The sequence below is a fragment of the Saccostrea cucullata genome, unplaced genomic scaffold (genome assembly GCF_032062105.1).
Source record: "Saccostrea cucullata isolate Sc308-1 unplaced genomic scaffold, CSIRO_AGI_Scuc_v1 ctg4, whole genome shotgun sequence".
Lineage (NCBI taxonomy): Eukaryota > Metazoa > Mollusca > Bivalvia > Ostreida > Ostreidae > Saccostrea > Saccostrea cuccullata.
The window spans coordinates 1,288,427-1,309,166 of NW_026920828.1; the positions used below are offsets into that span (position 1 = coordinate 1,288,427).

The 20,740-nt window shown below is 38.6% G+C and overlaps 1 protein-coding gene across 1 annotated transcript; it reads left to right on the forward strand.

Annotated features, from left to right (window-relative positions):
- The first annotated feature begins 14,868 nt into the window (after positions 1 to 14,868).
- LOC134258359 (uncharacterized) lies at positions 14,869 to 16,458 on the forward strand. Its single transcript, XM_062740885.1, has 3 exons — positions 14,869 to 15,154; positions 15,385 to 15,649; positions 15,816 to 16,458. The coding sequence occupies exons 1-3, from the start codon at positions 14,869 to 14,871 to the stop codon at positions 16,456 to 16,458; spliced, it is 1,194 nt and encodes a 397-aa protein (XP_062596869.1).
- The last annotated feature ends 4,282 nt before the right edge of the window (positions 16,459 to 20,740 follow it).

Consider the following 20,740-nt stretch of genomic DNA (forward strand, 5'->3'; position numbering starts at 1 on the left):
CTCTTCTGTCAAAAGAGGTAATTATGATTATGCTAGTCTAAAAGTCGGTCTTTTCCGACTGAGTTCCGGGTTTATAACATTGCTTGAACATGTTACATATGTTATAAAATTGGACCCATTTAAGAATAGCCTGAGATATATAGGAGTACATTTTATAGAAATCTTTGACCACTCTCTACCATAGGGTCACAGGCACCAAACTCGCTTGAATTTTTTACTCCCTAGTATATTATAATATGCTAGGGGGTCAAAAAATCAAGCGAGTTTGGTGCCTGTACATAATATACTAGGTGGTCAAAAATTCAAACGAGTTTGGTGCCTGTGTTCCTCATAATTTACGGGCTCTTGATCCGCCAATCCACGTGAGTAGTAAACGGTCTAGATACAGAGGTCAACTGAGTGCACTTTTTATGCAAATGAGGTAAAAAATGCTGGATTCTGATTGGCTAAGAGGATCACGTGGTCAATAGTTGGGGGGGGGGGTTAGGTGGGTCAAGATCTAGGACATAGGCCCTGGGAAGATAGGGGGGTCAACGGAGTGCACCTCCCAGAGGGGTGTTCAAGGGAATAAGCCTTAAGGTAGGTCGCGGGTTTACTGCTTAAAAATTCTTACGAGAAAACATATCCTGAAAATTTGATATAATGTTCCATAAAATTAACAGCGTATTATCTGCGATTTTTATTAAATTTGCCTACGTAGTTTTAATGTTGTACATAGACCTAAAACGAACCCCTTCGTTTTAGGTCTATGTGTTGTAGTACTGTAAACGCGGTTTTCAGTACTTTTTTTACGCTTTACTATTGAAACATGGGAATATGACATTTTTAAGCCAATTTTGAGAAAATAGTCTCTTTTAAAAAGGTTGGATAATTTTTTAAAGACGTAGACGAATTAGTCAGGAATTTCAAAATGTCAAGATAAGATGAAATCAAAACTATTGATATAATAAAATTAATATGTCTTCTCGCTAGATTTTTTGCTAAATTATTTCAAATTTGCTTTTATATTGCTAAATGTTGCGTTTTTGGCGTTATTTATGTCTACAACGTCATAAGTTGAACGTAGTCGCGTTTACAGTACGAGTATGAATATCCTGACATTGGAATATATAAAAGATCTAAAACGTGACATAGATGCAAAATTTAGTTTTAGTCATCATTTAACTTATTGTGGAGACATGTTAGAATGAACGAGAACTTATTATACCCCCCGCTTGAAAAGCGGGAGGGTATATAGTGATCGGGATTTCCGTCCGTCCGTCTGTACGTCCGTCCGTCCGTCTGTTACGCTTTTTCTCTTATCCGCAACTCCTCTTATACTACTGAGTGAAATTGAATGAAACTTTCACAGAATCTTCATTACATATTGCCATTGTGCACCTCCTATTTTACTTTTTTATTCGACACGTATTTTAGGTTTCCCAGAGCAAAACATGGACATTGCCATTTTTTGTTTACCTATGACGTCACATAATAGAAGCTTCTGGATAACATTTGACGGGACGAGTTATTCCTCTTTACACATTACCGTAAAACAATATAAAGCAACACATCGACATTATGGGAGGCGGGGGGTATCATTTAGTGAGCTCATTGCTCACAGTACCTCTAGTTTTCACTAGTATCGTGAAATTCATATTCTGCAAAGTTCAAAGTTTGAAGGAACGGTATAAACATTCTCGTGCATGCCGGAAAATTTTTTATGTCTCAAATTAAGCTACAAGCTATTTTTTTTATTTGATAAATGGAATCAGCTGATTGATCAAACGAAGTTTTGTCATTTGTCAGGAAAAAAAATCCACACGGGGATAATTTGAATGGGTCGGTCGGGTTACAGGAAACAAACATAATATTTTTTAGGCCTTAGGAAACTCGTGGTCAATAGGATATCGGTTACAACACATAAATTTGATCACTTTATTCGAAAACGGTAAAAATAACATCCTGATATGGAGAAATGGTGTGCAATTTATTCATGAGATTGCTACCACGTCATTTATTTCTCATTAATATTCATAAGATGATGTATAAACTTGAAATATTCTATTTCTACATATCTTTATGTTAAAACCTGCAAGCCTGTATTCTTTTGTATTTTGTTCAAACCTTCGTAACAGTTACATAGCTAGAATTTTCTGATTATCAATTGACGACTGAGAATATCGTTTTTCCTACATTATTTGGGTCACCATAATGTAAGAAATTGCCGTTTTCAAATTAAAAAGGCAGTCGTAACTCCTCACGGTAAATCATGTGTATTTTATAAAAATAGGCTCTCTTCTGTACCTTTAAATCGGCGGAAGAACTGAGTCAACTTGCAAATATTTAAGCATTGAATTAATATTTTTGGCTGTCTTCGTTCCTATAACACACCTGGCCGTGCCGACAAATTGATATATGATAAATTTGTCGGCACGGCCAGGTGTGTTATAGGACCGAAGACAGCCAAAAATATGAATTCAATGCTTATATTTACATTCTCTAATTTTCCTGCTTCATAAATACTTAGTTCATTAATCTTTAATGTGAATTTAGCGCCTTTCAAAACTGACGTGGTTAAAAGACGTAAGAGCCGTTTGTGACGTCAGATGACGTTGCAAAGTTAAAAAACGCAAACAAACACTGCGAGGGAAAAAAGTGACAAATTAATTTTAAACGCACATTTGTAGTAATTTTACGTTAATTTAACAGGATGATAATTTTTGCTTAAAATATTGAGTCAACATATTGTACATTTTGGTTTTCCCAGATTATAGAAAATGCATATAGTTCCTACTGTGTATTCTAACGCGCGGTGACAAGGTTTCGCGTGTGTTATAGAAATTTGAATGTCTTGGATTTCTAATGAATTTCATAAGGAAAAATACACGGAATGTAAATAATAAACACTTACATTTCAACATCAAAAATGATAAAAACACCAATTCTGTATTCCTTCCTTCATTAAAACAATACAATCTCGCTTCGAATTTTCAAATCAAAAAGGCGGTCGCATTTCACTTTGGTATTTACCAATCGGAGTTCCTCGGATGACTCGTACCTCGCACATTTGAATGGAGCGTAGCGGAGTCAGCCGAGGATTGCCGATTGGGTATTTACAGTTTTGTCATTTCCGGTAGAGAATAAAAGGAAGAATCAAACCATCGACGGACGAACTTTCTCCGAAATAGGTAGGATATAAAAAAAATGCGATTTTATTATTTTCTCCATATAAACCTTTATGGAATCCGCAGTCACTATCGTTCCAAAATGGCTGATATGCAAATGAGCAAAATGAACACTATTTCTCCATATGCGGGGGGAGGTGGCAAGCTAGTATATGGCACTTACTCTCAAACATTTGTTAATTTCGATTTCTCTGAATCAAATTTTCATACGCAAAATGCATTTAGTTTTTAACACTTAAGTGAATTTGAATCAGATCATTTGGGACCAAAATGGTGTTTCAACGGAAGTACGCCATGTTGTGAGGTTGTAGAGAGCCCCCTTAAATGCATTTCACAATATTCGTTAGCCAGCAAAATATAGGGAATACACTAGATTTAGATACATAATAAAAACCAAATAATAATTATAATAATCATTAACTTTCTTTTTTTTATACCATTACTTATTCTGATCAGCAGTTTCATAACATTTACAATATAAATTATTCCTTTCATTTGGTATTGTACTATTTAATTTGTCGAAAGATTACATTGTACATATAATCACATCAGAATCAGACTGAAATTTTATTATAAAACATACATGTACGAGGTTTACATGCACTTCGTATTAATCTTAGACTATAGTAGACTAATTCTTGTTTCGTACAACTTGAAGTCATTTGCAGAGAATAAAACGGGAAACAAAGTAACGTTGTCTTTGTGACGTAACTGACGTCATATTCGAATGTGCACAAAACAACCGCTCAAATATCGTCGAAATTGTGTACCAAAACTGATGACAAAAGCAAACCCGCGACCTACCTTAAAGCCGGCCTAAAACTTGGCAGCGATTCCATGATGATGACGTCCTTCTAGTGTTTCATCGCCTCTTAATCCCACGCACGCGCTGGCCAGGTGTTTTTTACCTGGTCACGTTTTCGGCACGCGCTTCCCGCCAAAGGACACCTGGTCCGCAGGTGTTGACCTGCACGTTCTCAACACGCGCTTCCCGCCCGACACCTGGTCTATACCTATGGTACACTGTACACACAGTCTTGTCAGCGAGCTACCTATGCATTGTGACGTCTTAAACTTGGAAGCGATTCAAATCTTGATTATGACGTAATGTTAGTCCTTCACAGCTTCGGCTGCTTATTTTAAAACAATAACACAGACTTTCACAGCCCTGGAGACTTCATGTAAATAACTGTATGGACCTATGGATTTCAGTGCTTAAACTGATTTTCAACCATTTTTCTTTCAAGAAAGTTCTGAACAGCTGAATCCTGGATCAGGTTAGATTTTATTTCACTGAATTATTTAATGAATATTACTTCTTCTTCGTCCCTTTATGGAGTGAACTCAAGTTGAGTGTCGATTCTCAAGTAATTCTGTGGTGAACAGTTAAAAACCTATGTACACTCGTATTAAAAGAGGTAAAAAGTTTTAAGTGGATAGTTTAGTGGTGTAGGATCTCAGACACGCTGATGGTCTGTAAAGCGTGTCTGAAAGTGTCCACTGATGGTGAATTCCTAATTGTGGTTGGTATCTTGTTCCATGCTATAATAGCTGCTGGTATGAAGGAACATTTGTAGACATCAACCCTGGTGCTGATTTGGCGGATGTTGTTTGCCATAGAACCACGAGTTCTGCTGTTGGTGATATGTAGCAAATGTGTACCGGAACTTCCACAATATGATGGTAAATTTTGTAGAACATGATCACACGGTTTCGGGCCCTCCGATGTTCTAATGGTTCCCAACCGAGTTGATGTAGCATGGTGGTCACGCTTCCTAGATCCCTTGACGAGTAGTCACTAGTGGCAAACCTTGCTGCCCGGCGCTGATTTTCGAGGTGTTGTATTAAAGGATGTTGGTGAGGATCCCATGCAAACCACTGATGCGTACTCCAATACTGGACGTACAATCGTATTGTATGCCCTGCTTCTGATATCCTGTGGGCAGCTTCTGAGGTTCATTGTTCTTGTGGCCTTGGCAGGTGTTAAGTTAATATGCTCATGCCATGACAGATCTTGACTAATTGTGATTCCCAGGTACTTGAGTATTTACCACTTGGGTCATCTTCCAAGGTATGGTTGTGCAGATGGTATGATTCTTTAATTGGATGGCGTTTCTTAGAAATGTGGATGGTAGTGCATTTCTGAGGATGAAAAACCATCTGCCAGTCCTTTTCCCATTTCTCAAGTGCGAATAAGTCCCGTTGAAGCTGGACTGTGTCATTGGTTGATTGAATTGTCCTGTAGACGAGGCAGTCGTCTGCAAACAATTTGACATTTGATTTTACTACTTCCGGTAGGCCATTGATGTAGGCAAGAAATAATAGGGGACCCATTACTGTGCCTTGAGGTACTCCGGAGCTCACGTCTGCTATGTTGGAGGACATCCCCTCTACCAATACCCGCTGTTTTCTGTCTGATAAGAAACTTTCTATCCATTGTAGGGTGCAGCCACGAATCCAATAATAATTCAATTTGTGGAGAAGGCGTTGGTGTGGAACCTTATCGAATGCCTTGGCAAAATCCAGTAAGATGACATCAATCTGGTTGCCGTTCGATAGGCTACTAGCCAGGTCTTGTACTGTGGCTATAAGCTGAGTCTCACATGATCGCTTACTACGAAATCCGTGCTGTGCTTGTTTTAGGATAGAGTTCCTTTCAAAGTGGTCCATGATGTTGGAATGGAGAATGTGTTCCAAGATCTTGGAGCAAATTGCCGTTAGAGATACATGACGGTAGTTAGCCGCTGAACTCTTGTCGCCTTTCTTAAAAATAGGGACGACATGGGCCATCTTCCAGTCATCTGGCACACATCCATCATTCAGAGACATTTGGAAAAGGAACGTTAAAGCCGGTGTGATCTCCACTGCCAGTTCTTTCAGAAAACGTGCTGATATGGCATCTGGTCCGGTAGCCTTGTGTGTTTGAAGGTTACTTAAAAGCTTGAATACACCACGTGAATTGATGGTTATGCTTTCCATTGTAGGAAATGGGCTTGGACCCTTGTCTGGAACTTGGCTAGTATCCTCTGTTGTAAATACGGATTTAAACTGTCCATTTAAGATACTCGCCTTGGCTTGTAGGTCACTGGTTTTGAGTCCATCAGTATTCCGTAATGGTGCTACGCCAAAGGTTTCTTGTTTTTTTTTGCTTTTAATGAATGACCAGAACTTCTTGGGGTTTTCTGAGGCACTGGGGTTGATAATGTCATTCAAGTATTGTTGGTAGGCAAGGCGAATACTAGTAGTATGCTGGCACTCTGATTTCAGAGACAGGTACCTTTGCTGGACACGCTGCTTCTTTGTCTGCTTGGCCTTGTGGAATGCGCATAATTTTATACTGAGTATAAACATGGTTTTCTGGTAAGTTTTACATATTTTTGTTCATACATTTTCTATGAAGGTCATCTTTGTATTTATCCACTATTACCGTGTAATACACCTGATGTTTATAACATTCACCATATTTAAGTCCCAAACGTTTAATTTTATCTGTTATTGATGTGACTTGAGAACGTGAACTTTGAAAGTAATTATATCTCTTTATTTGCAAATAAAATCGAAAACTTAACAAATAAGATCTATTGAGACTTCTTTTAAGGTAGCTAGGATTCTCCTCTGGTTTCTGAGTAGATGAAATATTCAATGTATATTTGCTTATATGTCTTATATATTGAGGTGTAAGAGATTTAAAAGACCATATATTTCTTTTCTCATCACAATTGTACGACTTTAAATAGAAATGGTACATTGTGTTCGAAAACTAGCAGGGACTATATTTTTGGCGGAATGGTGGCGTATGAAAGTGTCTTCTTTTCTGCTTCTCAAAATTATTATAGAACAACAAATTTAGTTATAACACAATTATTTAAGCTTTTAAAAGCTCCCAATCTAAGTTCAGATATGAGTAAAAATCCGCAGAAAGTGTTTTACTCTCTTACTAAACGGTCAAAACTTTTTGTTTTTTTATCATCTGTATCTCTATATGACTTCTTTACCATTAGTGAAAAAAAAGAAAAATTTAAATATAGGGCGCATATAAAAATAATCTAAATATCCTAAAAATTTAAGAAAAATATAAAAAATTCGGATTAGCCAAAATTCAATTTTTGTTAAACTATTTTTGTCAATTTGGTAATATTATCTTATAGACCCTATCTGGTAATATCTTTTTATGCAAAAAGAAAAACATTTAATCTTTTGAAATGGAAGACCCTATCGCATGATTGGATGCAGTCATTTTTATTCTTAATTCCAGGGAAAAGGTAATCACCTTGACCTGATCTTGACTCTAATATAAAACGGTCAAAACTAATCTAACTGATACCATCAATTAGTAATATTGTCTTCTTGATTCTGTAAAAATTTCATTAATTTTTAAATACAAGAAATACAGCTTTGTGTGAGAAGAATCCTACCTTAAGTATCATTTCAAAGTACTGGTATAATTGCCATACTTTCTAAAACTTTGCACGGACAGTTTTTGTAGACCCATAAAAAAATCGGTATTTTCTGTGATCTGCGCATGCGCAGACTCTTTTTTCGGCGTCTTTTCTAGTCTCAATTTCTTACTTCCGTTAACTTCGTTTTTGGAGTTCGTCTAGACTGATTACGGTCGTTTCGGTAATTAGAATTTTCAGTGTCACTGTAGTTGTGATGTAACGTCATCGTTTTGAAGGCACAGTATACAATTGTTGAATGGGGTAGAGGGAAGCAGTCAATCTGTTGGACCCGAATACAAGCTGTATACAACAGGTAAACTTCGGTACATCGACATCGGATATGTCGACAACCTGGGATATGTCGACGTCTATACGCGGTCCCGACATTATTTTAATACTATAAAATGATTTGCAAAAACTCAGATATGTCGACCTCGGTAATGTCGACTACCCCGTTTATCTCAACGTATATTCAGAGTCCAAACAGCAAAATATACCTGGTATATGTCGACATCGGGGTAATTTTCTGCTCTACTTAACCTATTTGTTTGTCAGTTGGTCGCTCGTCACGCACGGACGACTCCGTGTTTCTCGACGTCGTCAGAAAATCACACCTTTCACACTCATGTTTCGACTACATACTGCTTCTGTAGAAATGTGTTGATTGTAGAGGAATCCCAAACCCCCTCGGCGTCTCTGAGACTTTATGTAATTGTTTATGTTCAGCTTGCAGGCAAATAGCAACAGGGGGTCCGGGGGGGGGTGCCTCCCACTTTTATCCCCAACAGTACTTCTACTATTTGAAATGTTCTGTAACGATCCCTTCCCCCATTTTTCATGTGTTTCGATGTGTTTAATGTTAGACATCGTCTTGTTATTTAATTACACGCTTTTTGTTGGCCTAATTGTACATACATAATCATAAACTTGCGCTGTAATTCAGGATTATCTTATAGTTACCTTATTTGTCGTGTGATCGATGTTTTTATTGTCTTCGAGCACACACGTTTCACTGAAACTTCTGCCGCCGCCATACTTTGTTTACTTGTGTATTTCCCATGATGTATCACGGTGATCTATTTTATACATAACTTCTTTTGAATTAAATGTTACGAGCTTTTAAAAGTGAAACTTTATGAGATTATCATTACGGGTAATAATTTTACATACGATGATTTCATTACGATCATTACGGGACGATAGTTGTATTTGATTGGCTGATTATAATTTACGAGATGGAATTATTAGTTATGATTGGTTATCAATAATTGCGGGTTTTGTTAATTCTATGAATACTCAGATGCTGAATATCGTTGGCTCTCTCGTTTTCTTTGCGTCCTAGAGAAAGGTCTGCAGTTTTATATCCAGTTTCGGGTGTGTACTATTTCAGTATCTAAGTGGCTGAAGTACATAATATTATGTAAGAAGATTATTTTTGTAATTTTCATTGGCTGAAAGGACGTCACTTGACATTCCTCCTTTCGCGATAGCGACGCAAAAGCGCGTCGGCGGAAAATGATATCGCACGACACGCCGTTCGGTTGCACTGAAGTTACGTAGTACGTGACGTCATAATATAAGAAGCGTATTCCAAACCATTGCATTCACTTTGAGTGATTATATAATATAACTATTATGGACTTCAGTGAACGGTCAATATTTGGTTATAAGGATTCATGGCAATTGATATTGACCTCAGACACAGAAAATGATAGCGACCTCGCAGGCTCGGTCGCTATCACTTTCTGTATCTTCGGTCAATATCAATTGCTATGAGTCCTTATAACCACATATCGACCTACACCGACGTCCATAATTGTATAATATGTAATGTTAGGTTAGGTTAAAACTAGAGGTACTGTGAGCAACGAGCTCTCTAAATGATACCCCCCGCCTCCCATATGAATAAAATGGCAGTGTCCATGTTTTGCTCTGGAAAATCCAAAATATATGTCAGATCAAAAAAGTGAAATAGGAGGTGCACAATGGCAATATGTAATAAAGATTCTGTGAAAGTTTCATCAAATTTCATTCAGTGGTATGAGAGGAGTTGCGGATAAGAGATCGGTACCCCAAAGCGTAACAGACGGACGGACGGACAGATGTACAGACGGACGGAATTAACGATTACTATATACCCTCCCGCTTTTCAAGCGGGGGGTATAATAATAACTACTAGTAGTTGTACTAGTTTTATTTATAATTACTAGTTGAGAACTAGTTATTTTTATCTTCTTTAGTCCAGTTTAGGAGTTAGGAAATATTTCTGCTGCGTGCTAGTAGTTAAACTAGTGGCGGGAATATTTATTTGTAAATTAATTATAAGTCATTTATAGAGAGCCTTTACGTTTTAGTTTGGTCGGGGGAATTTAATCAACAATAATTTACTTGAAATAGTGCCAGTGTATATCTGTCCGTATCAGTAGTTTTACTGATTTTTGTCTTTTGTTCCAAGGGTTGAGACTTGTGAATTTCAATCACTGTTATTTATTTTCGCTGTTCACGTATTACTGAATAAAATTATAAAACTTTACATCGGAGTTTTTGTTCTCAACACAAGGCAGGCGTTCCGAAGCGTTACAATTTTGGCATCCACGGCGGGATCCGTTAAAGTTTACGGGTCCTGTGATCGAATCATAACAACGCTTTGTCTGTGTTTGAGAAACAAAAATTTTATTGAGCAAACATCAAATAAGAATAAATCACTATGGCAAGTCGTAAAAGTCGACGGAGGCGTCGTAGTCTTCAAGAATCTAGATCTACCTCACGGGTTTCGTGCTCCTCCGTAGATACTGTAAGAGAAAATGAAAGCGAATGTGAATTTCCATGTGAAGGAGCTGACATGCACAGAACTAAGCCATTTGTTCATTCAAAGGAAGAAGCCTCTCAATTAACAAATTTACATGACTCAGATACAAGTTTAATGCTTGTGAGTTCTCAGGCAGACGTTGTGAGAGATGGAGAATCTACACCTTTTATTGGAAACTCAGATACAGTTTCTGTAAATGTGAGTTCTACCACAGAGCAGCCACAGACAGCACACAGTGTAGTTACGCCTAAAATGAGCCATCTTCACACCTGTGGTCCCACAACTCAGATGCCTTTTGTACCTGTTTGCTCACATTTGCTGAGAATTTGTGTACAGGTTTTCCTAGAGAGCCGACAGCTGTCCCTAGTATGTATATACCTGCAGTCCCTAGTACAGGTACTCTCATGAGCCCCTCCATTATACAGACAGCAAGTCCAGTATCTGGGTTACCTGTGAACTCTCATGCACACAGCACTTCTTTGAGTTAATGTACAGGTACAAATTATCACGCTACCTTACCTGTAAACTCTTATGCAGTTCCTTGTACTGTGAGTTTTCAAGGTCCTGTTTATTGTCATCAAAACCAGAGCGTCCATATGTTAACCCCATTCCCCACAATTACAACATCAGCTCACAGCATTTGCTTGAGAACTCATTTACCTCTAGGCTTATGTCAGGTGCTGTGCCTGTTAGTTTGCGTACAGGTTCTGTGCCTGTTAGTTCGTGTACAGGTTCTGTGCCTGTTGGTCAAAGTACAGGTTCTGTACCTGTAAGTTTGTGTACAGGGTCTGTACCTGTGATGCCGAATCAGACCTTCTCTGCTCTGAGAAGTGCAAGAGACTTATCCAGTACGAGAAGCGAGCAAACTGCACTTATCCAGCTCACGGAGATGGTAGAGCATTTACAAGAGAAAATTAAACAGCTCTCTGAACAAGACCACCAAAGGACCAACCCTGACAAAAGACAATCAGATACATGTAGTGCATCTCATGAGTGTTTGAGTAGCGACAGAGAAACATCGCAAGAGTCTGACTTTGTGTACCGGAAAAAGGCTAAGCATCGCAATGTAAAGATTCCTCCATACACAGGGAAAGAAGACTGGTCTGTCTGGTTCTGTCGTTTTGAGGAAGTCGCAGACAGATACCACTGGACAACAGATGACAAACTGGACCAATTACTGCCCAGGCTACATGAAGATGCTGCTGACTTTGTATATGGCCAATTATGGAAAGAGTCGAGAAGCAGTTACAAAAGACTTACGAAGGAACTGACCAATCGTTTCCGTGCCATCGAGACCGAACATATCTGTCGAAATTTAATAACAGAGTTCAGAAGCCTGGTGAGCGAGTTCAGGACTTTGCTGCTGATCTAAAGCGCCTGTATGTCAAAGCCCACCCAAAGCGAGACTCAAAGACTAGAGAGAAAGACTTGCTCAGGAAATTTTTAGATGGTCTGGCGGATAGAGAAGCCCAATTCCATGTGGATTACGTCAAGGACCCATCAGATATACATGAAGCAGTACGACAGGTTATAAATTATGAAGAAGCAGGTCGGCCTTCATCTAAGAAGCATGTCATAGAGGTAAGTGATTCTGAATCAGAAGCCACGCCTAAGACAGTCACTAAAGCCAAGTCGGTGACAAAGAAACGCATCAGAAATGTAAAGTTCAGCCAAAGAAACAAACAAGGGTCAGGTAGCACTATCGAAGCCTTGCAGAAACAAATCAATGAGATGGCAAAAGTTCTCAGCAACCTGACTAAGTAGAGCAACACTGGGACACAGCCAAGTAGGCCTATTATTGGTACATCTCAACCAGACATGTCTTCAGGTCAAACGACTCCTCTGGACAGACCACACAAACCTAGCTGTTTTTACTGCAAAGGTGAAGGTCACTTCATAAGGGACTGCCCAAAGAGAATTAATGACCTGCAAGTCTCAAAGGCACCTTTAAACAGGCATTAGCCGTTCCTGTGGGTCAAGGACCGGCTACAGAAGAAACTGACGGACAGACGAACAGTTTAGACCCACCAACACACAGACAACCAGAAAATTTTGATGAGTCAAAAGATTTTTGTTTTATTTCTAATCGAATACCAGATGCAGATGGTGTGTACATAGAAGGAAAAGTAAATGGTTTTAGACGTCCACATTACAACAGATACTGGTGCATCCAATACTATACTTTCATACAAAGTGTATGAACAACTCAAAGAGGTGAACAGACCCAGACTTCAAGGAAAGTCACATTTACGAGGAGCTGACGGAAGTACCATTCATGTTTATGGGAAAGGAGCGTTTGAATTGCAACTTGGTTCCTTGACCTTAAAGAAAAATCTTTTGGTAGCTGATATCCAAAATGAAGTGTTGCTTGGAGTGGACATCCTGCAGAATAGTGATATTGGTCAAGCAGATATTCCCCTGAGTAAAGGACTGATACGGTTCAAAGAACATGATATTCCATGCATACAACGTGGTGTGCATAAAGATATTACCATCCGTTGTGTGGAGAGATGTGATATACCTGGAAATACAGAAGTAATAATACTGGCTTTTATTCAGCGTGAATGTGAGGTTGTTGTTGATGAGGACCTTATGTTCGTGCCAAGTGGAGATCTTATGGAGAAGACTTCCTTACTGTTTGCCACAGCAGTTCTTAACATCAGAGGGAAGCTGAGTGTTCCCCTGAGAGTTATGAATCCTTTTGATGAAGGAAAAACGCTTTATCCAGACACAGTAGTGGGTACTGTTGAAGGATATGGGGGAATAGTAGATGTTATCCAACCGGTTTATAGTGACGTAAGAAGCCTTTGTCGATCTACTGAACTTTCGCCTGGAAAAGCATGTGAGGTTCCAGATCATTTACGTGAGCTTTGTGACAGCTCTTCCCAGTCCTTAAATATGTCAGAAAAAGAAGCATTTCGGAAATTCTTGCACGACCATCAGGATGCATTTTCAAAAGATGAATGGGACCTAGGGCAAACCAATTTAGTCGAACATGAGATTAATACTGGTGAAAGTAAACCTGTAAAACAGCACCTCGTAGAGTTCCAATAGCACTAGCCAATGAGGAGAGAGATGCCATTCTGAAACTTCGAGAGAGGGGCATAATACAACCTTCTACATCACCTTGTCCTCTCCACTGGTCTTAGCTAGAAAGAAGAATGGAAAAATAAGAGTCTGTGTGGATTATCGAGCAGTAAATAATTAACAGTTAAGGATGCATTCCCACTTCCACGAATTCAAGACTGTCTAGATTCCGTTGCAGGAGCTTCAATGTTTTCCACTCTGGATTTGACAGCAGGATATCACCAAGTCAGAGTTAAGGCTGAAGACATACCAAAAACAGCATTTGTTACAAAATATGGTCATTTCGAGTATAAAACCATGCCTTTTGGACTGACCAATGCACCAGGTACATTCCAGAGGCTTATGGAGATGGCATTAAATGGCCTCCAGTGGGACATTTGTCTTATTTATTTGGACGATATAGTGATATTTAGCAGAAATTTTGATGAACACATGTCCAGACTCAGCCAAGTGGTTCAGAGAATAACAGATGCAGGTTTAAAATTTAAACCTGAGAAATGTAGCCTTTTTCAAGATGAAGTTATTTTCCTTGGTCATAGAGTCACTAAAGATGGAGTCTTACCAGGTAAGCAGAATGTAGAAAAGATTTTGAATTGGAGCAGACCAAATAATGTTACTGAAGTACGACAATTCCTTGGAACTGCCTCTTACTACAGGAGATTTATAAAAGGGTTTTCGGTGATAGCTAAACCTCTTACTGAACTTACACAAAAGAACCATTCTTTTCGCTGGACAGACTTATGCGAGAAAGCATTTCTGCAACTAAAGAAGATCCTTACTGGGCCCGATATAATGGGATATCCTGACCCAAACCAAGGCCATTTTATTCTCGACACAGACGCCTGTGATGTAGGCATTGGTGCCGTATTGAGCCAAGTACAGGATGGACGTGAGAAAGTGTTAGCCTATGGGAGTCGAACCCTAAACCGTGCTGAAAGGAACTATTGTGTAACTGATAAAGAGCTCCTTGCCGTTCGTTACTTTGTGGAATACTTTAAACAATATCTTTTAGGACAAAGATTTATACTACTATATATATAGGACTGATCACCAAGCATTAGTCTGGCTGTATAAACAGAAAGAACCTAAAGGAAGAGTGGCTCGGTGGATTGAAATATTGTCAGCCTACAATTTTGAAATTGAGTACTATTAACCACCTTTTATTCGCGTGCGAGAAATCTTCGCGAGTACCGCGAGAGCCTTATCATCGTGAATATTTCTCGCCGCGAACCGGTCCAGAAATATCTGTTTCTATTAACAACAGATACTAAAAAGTTTTGATCGCGAAAATTAATCGTCGCAAATTAGTTTATCCCCCTTTAATCGCGAAATAAAGTCGTCGCGAATAAAAGTTGGTTTACAGTATATGCCTGGTACACAGCATGGTAATGCCGACGGTCTATCAAGATGTCCTAACCCAGCCGACTGTAGCTGCTCAGAGGGTGACAGTTTAGAAAGCCTGAAATGCGGACCTTGTATTAAGTGCAGAAAGAGAGCTGAGACTATGGAAACTCAGGAAAACCTTAATCAGGGGGTTGCTATTCGTGTGACGACAAGAAAGCGTGACAGTTCTAAAAATTTACCTGAAGGGACACAATTGATGTCAAAGTACAACTCATCAAGACTACAATGTCTCCAGATGGAAGATAATGGTATTGGTCCAGTGCTTAAAACTGGCAGGAAGTAAACCCACAAAAGAGAAAGTGGTCAAATATTCTCCAGCAACCAGACATTATGTTTGTTTATGGGATCAACTGTATTTAAAAGATGACGTTTTATATATAAGGAATGTACAACCACAATGGGTTTTACAATGACACAATTCATTGTACCAGAGAAACTTAAATTAGAGATTTACAACTCTGCCATTGTTCCTTGTTAGCCGGACATTTGGGCATTAAGAAGACCAAACACAGGGTAACACAACAATTCTATTGGTATGAAATGAAAGACTCAGTTAAAACGTTCATTCTGTCTTGTGAGTCCTTTGCAGCTAACAAAACACCAAACAAGAATCCTAAAGCCAAGTTGGGAAGCTGTCCCGTGGGTGCACCTTGGGAGCGACTGGGTGTTGATTTCCTTGGTCCGCTACCAGTAACAAAACAAGGAAACCACTATATTATGGCATGCATAGATTATTTCTCCAAGTGGGTCGCAGCTTTTCCAGTGCCTGACCAGACTGCTCGTACTACTGCAAAAGTCCTACTAGATATAGTTTCCCGTTTTGGTTGCCCATTATCTTTACATTCGGGCCAAGGCAGAAATTTTGAATCTAATATAATAGCTGAAATGTGTAGCTTCCTTCAAATAAAGAAAACCAGAACAACACCTAGAAATCCTGAAGGCAATGGCCTGGTTGAAAGATTCAAGATTCAACCGAACTCTTATCCAGATGATTCGTGCTTATATTATCATGGGTGATGAATGGGATATTTACCTTAGTTGTGTTACTGCTGCTTATCGTTCTACCCCTCAGGAGTCCACGGGGTTGACACCGAATATGCTGATCTTTGGACAGGAGGTCCGCCTTCCCTCTGAGGTCATTTACAGGCCTGAAACGTCAACAAAAGAATTAACCTCATCTTATGGTAACTACGTTGAGGAAATAAGAAGTCAACTTAATAAAGCGCACGAAATATGTCGCAAATATTTGGGACGAGCAGCTGAACGCCAGAAAAACTTGTATGACTCTAAGACATGTATGAACAGTTATTCAGTTGGTGACGTAGTATGGAAACTAAACGAGAACATATATGTTGGAGAATGTGCCAAACTACAACCTGTCTACATAGGACCATGTGTTGTGGTCAAAGTCCACAGTGACCTTGTCTTTGAGATACAACTTGATGCCCGTGGTCAGCGAAAAGTTGTAAATCACAATAAATTACTGCCATATCGTGGAAGTCAGCCACCGAAGTGGGTTCAGAACATTGAACAAAAATTAAAGAAAATTTAGTTAGGTGGACTGGTGCAGTATTGTGATTTTCTGGTGTACACATATTGTGGTGTTTTCATTTCCTTAATAAAAAAAGAGTTTACCTGATCGAAGATGTATATGAATTACTTGTATAGTGATCAAGTCTCAACCTATGTGTAGGAGGGGGACCCTGATTTATTAGACAGAGATGATATTTGAATAATTTCATTAGGATGTACCAATATTTGTAATTGGTTGTGATTTACCAACTATGTTGTTGGGTTATTCAATACATAATTACCAGTAATTTGTTATTGGTTCTTACATTTTAGACAATGTCCTCCCTGTTAAGAGCGTCTGCCGGGAAGAGGGGGCACGTGTATGAGTGCAAGCCCTGTGGATTCCGTGGAGAGAAGTTGGCCGTCACGAACCACAACTTCGTCAAGCACCTTACATACAAGGATTACCCTTATCATTGTACTCTATGTGACTTTGCTGCGGTTCACAAGTCGAAGTTCCTGAAACACACCAAATGGTATTTGGAACACAAGATGCGGGCGGGGGAGAGCGCTGACACTGACAGTTCTGTTTATATGGCAGTCCGTGACAATTCCAAGATTTTGCAAGAAATGATGAGGTCGTTGACGATGGAGGAGTCGATCATCCACTGGGAATCCAAGAAGAGGCCAGCCAAACCTGTGACCCTCCCCATTGCCATTTCCTCTTTGCCACCGTCTTCGTTGCTGCCATCATCCAGCTCCATTTCCTCTGTGCCACCGCCTTCGCTGCCATCCTCCAGCTCCATTTCCTCCTTGCCACCGCTGTCGCTGCCATCCTCCAGTTCCTCTTTGCCACCTCCTCAGTCACCTACCGCAGCTACTGTGCCGACCGACCTTGCTTCGGAATCTTGCCTGCCAGAGCTGTTGACCGAGGAGGATCATCAGCTCCTTAAAAAGTTTTTCATCCAGGAGCCGGTGGAGCCCCAGTCGTCCCTGAGAGAGGAGAACGCCCGCCTCCAGAGGGAGATAGAGCGGCAGATGCGAGTTATCCGGCAGAATCAGACCACCATATCGGACCTTAAGAAGAGGGTGGATTCCGGACCTGGTCCTGTTTCAGATGTCAAGTTTGTACATGATGGCCCCGGCGAGGGCGAACGATACAACCCGATCCCCCGCAGACGGTCCCCAAGGAAGTCTCCGAAGAAGTTGCAGTCCGTGGTAAGAGTGCCGAGGAAGATCCTTCCGAAGCCCCCACGTCGATTTACCGAGCACCAGTCTCCGTTGGATGACCTCTTTCGGCCGGATCATTTCAGATCCAGTCGTCCTTATTATAATAAGAGACATTAGATATATTTCATTGTTAATTTTGAGCAGTAAGTATAAGTATAAGTAATGTAAGTTAAGAAAGAATTCATTTCATGCATTGTCAAATATATGTTGTAAATTGGGTTAGGAATGGGATGATTTGTGGACTTTATGTGTATTTTTTTTTTAAATTGATATTTCAACTATTAAGCCTTATAATGATATTTTGCTTGCCGAGAGCTTAGTGTCCTTCCTCTTTTCTGTAATCCTCATCCTCTGAATGAAAATAAGAAAGGTTATACATTACTTGTTATTTACAAGTTATACTTATGTCTTAACTGTTATTAAGACCATTTTTCTTTTTGTAAGATAAACTCATTCTTTAAATGGCAGTTATTAAATATTAATTAAATTATTATCATTCATGTACATTTTAACTTACTTACTTTATCACACTGTATACTATGCTCTGCTCATTTGTCTTCATGAAATTATGATGAACTCCATGTTTTGATTTAGCATTTTGTGTTTATGTATAAAGTTTCTATCATATTGATTTGTGATATGCATGAAGGTTGACATTGTAGTTTCATATTCTGTAAAATTTCTATGATTTTTTTCATTACTAGAGATGTGAATTTTTGAGGAGTTGATACACATTTTATGATGTAATCTTGATTTGTGAAGCACAGTATTTATTTTGAGTAATCTCCCTTGTGTATTTTGACCACTGTAGCTGTGTTCATAGAAGTATAAGTGTATCGAGTATATTGATTGATTGATTGAATATATATTGTTTAACGTCCCTCTCCGAATTTTTCACTCATATGGAGACGTTATCGAGTATATAAAGCAGTAATATGTTATTAATATCGTTTTAATTAATTGTTGTATGTGAATTATATTGTTTGTTTTTTGAGTCCAAAGGGAATTGGACTCTTAAAGAGGGGCAAAATGTAACGATCCCTCCCCCCACTTTTCATGTGTTTCGATGTGTTTAATGTTAGACATCGTCTTGTTATTTAATTACACGCTTTTTGTTGGCCTAATTGTACATACATAATCATAAAGTTGCGCTGTAATTCAGGATTATCTTATAGTTACCTTATTTGTCGTGTGATCGATGTTTTTATCGTCTTCGAGCACACACGCTTCACTGAAACTTCTGCCGCCGCCATACTTTGCTTACTTGTGTGTTTCTCATGATGCATCACGGTGATCTATTTTTACTGGAGTTATTTCGGCAGAAGATTTGATTGTAACTTCTTTTGAATTAAATGTTAAACACTGTTAAATGAGCTTTTAAAAGTGTAACTTTATGTTTTATTGATTAATTTAATTTATTTACGTATTGTAATAATTTTACATACGATGTGCGAGAGTGAGATTTCATTACGGGACGATAGTTGTATTTGATTGGCTGATTATAATTTACGGGATGGAATTATTAGTTATGATTGGTTATCAATTATTGCGGGTTTTGTTACTAAATACTCAGATGCTGAATATCGTTGGCTCTCTCGTTTTCTTTGCGTCCTAGAGAAAGGTCTGCAGTTTTATATCCAGTTTCGGGTGTGTACTATTTCAGTATCTAAGTGACTGAAGTACATAATATGTAATGTTAGGTTAGGCTAAAATAATAACTACTAGTAGTTGTACTAGTTTTATTTATAATTACTAGTTGAGAACTAGTTATTTTTATCTTCTTTAGCCCAGTTTAGGAGTTAGGAAATATTTCTGCTGCGTGCTAGTAGTTGAACTAGTAGCGGGAATATTTTTTTGTAAATTAATTATAAGTCATTTATTGAGAGCCTGTACGTTTTAGTTTGGTCGGGGGAACTTATTCAACAATAATTTACTGGAAATAGTGCCAATGTATATCTGTCCGTATCAGTAGTTTACTGATTTTTGTCTTTTGTTCCAAGGGTTGAGACTTGTGAATTTCAATCACTGTTATTTATTTTCGCTGTTCACGTATTACTGAATAAAATTATAAAACTTTACATCGGAGTTTTTGTTCTCAACACAAGGCAGGCGTTCCGAAGCGTTACAGTTCTTTGAAAGGCTGATTGCCCCCCCCCCCCCTCCCACTTTATACTACATGTAATTGATATCAGGAAAATGTAGTATTGAATGCAAAAAAAACTGGTACTGAAAGAAGTTGGCATTGAAAAAAGTTGGCCTCTACCCTGACTGACATACCTCTTACTAATTGTAAGGCCTTTGTCTTATATCTGACTACAGATTATTCCTTCTAACTGAACAATACACAGGGTTCACACCAGATGTGACCAGTCGACGGGGATACTTACTTCTACAAGGTACCTAGCTGATCCAACCTCGGGAATATATACTGTAACTATACTGTAGGTCCTTGTCATAAGTTTGGTTCTAAGATTTGTATCGTTTGTACTTTTACTTTAGGGCCGATCACTTTTTGTTTGTCGGTAATGTCATTTATTTAACCATACTTATTGTTCAATGATATCCATACCAGGGATATCAAAAAAAGTCGTAGCATTTATTGCGATATAATTGACTGTGTCACTCCTGATTCAGTAGTATCAAAACCTGTTTAAACAGTTATTAGACATTTTAAATTAGGAATTTTATGAATAACAAGCTACTTACAGAACCAAATTTTGTTCATGTTGTGACATGACCCGGCGAGTTTTCCTTTGAAGTCAAACGTACTGTAACTGATACAGAACATTTCTTGTGGGTCTTTCTTATGCAAATGAGCAAAAACTTTACTGTATCTGCTAAATATCAACGATATAGTACGGTTTATTTTTAGCGATGACGGAAAGCTGTATCCCTATACAGGAGACATAATCGTTCAATTCGCATGATTTACTCAAAATTTGAGGCATACAATTTTACAACGAATGACGGATTAAAAAAAAATCAAGAAGGAGAGAGTGTTGCAGTTATTTCACAAATGATTACTTTAATTGACAAAAAAAAAATGGAAAATTGTATTTCTTGTGTGTCTGGGGGGGGGTGTGTTAAATTTA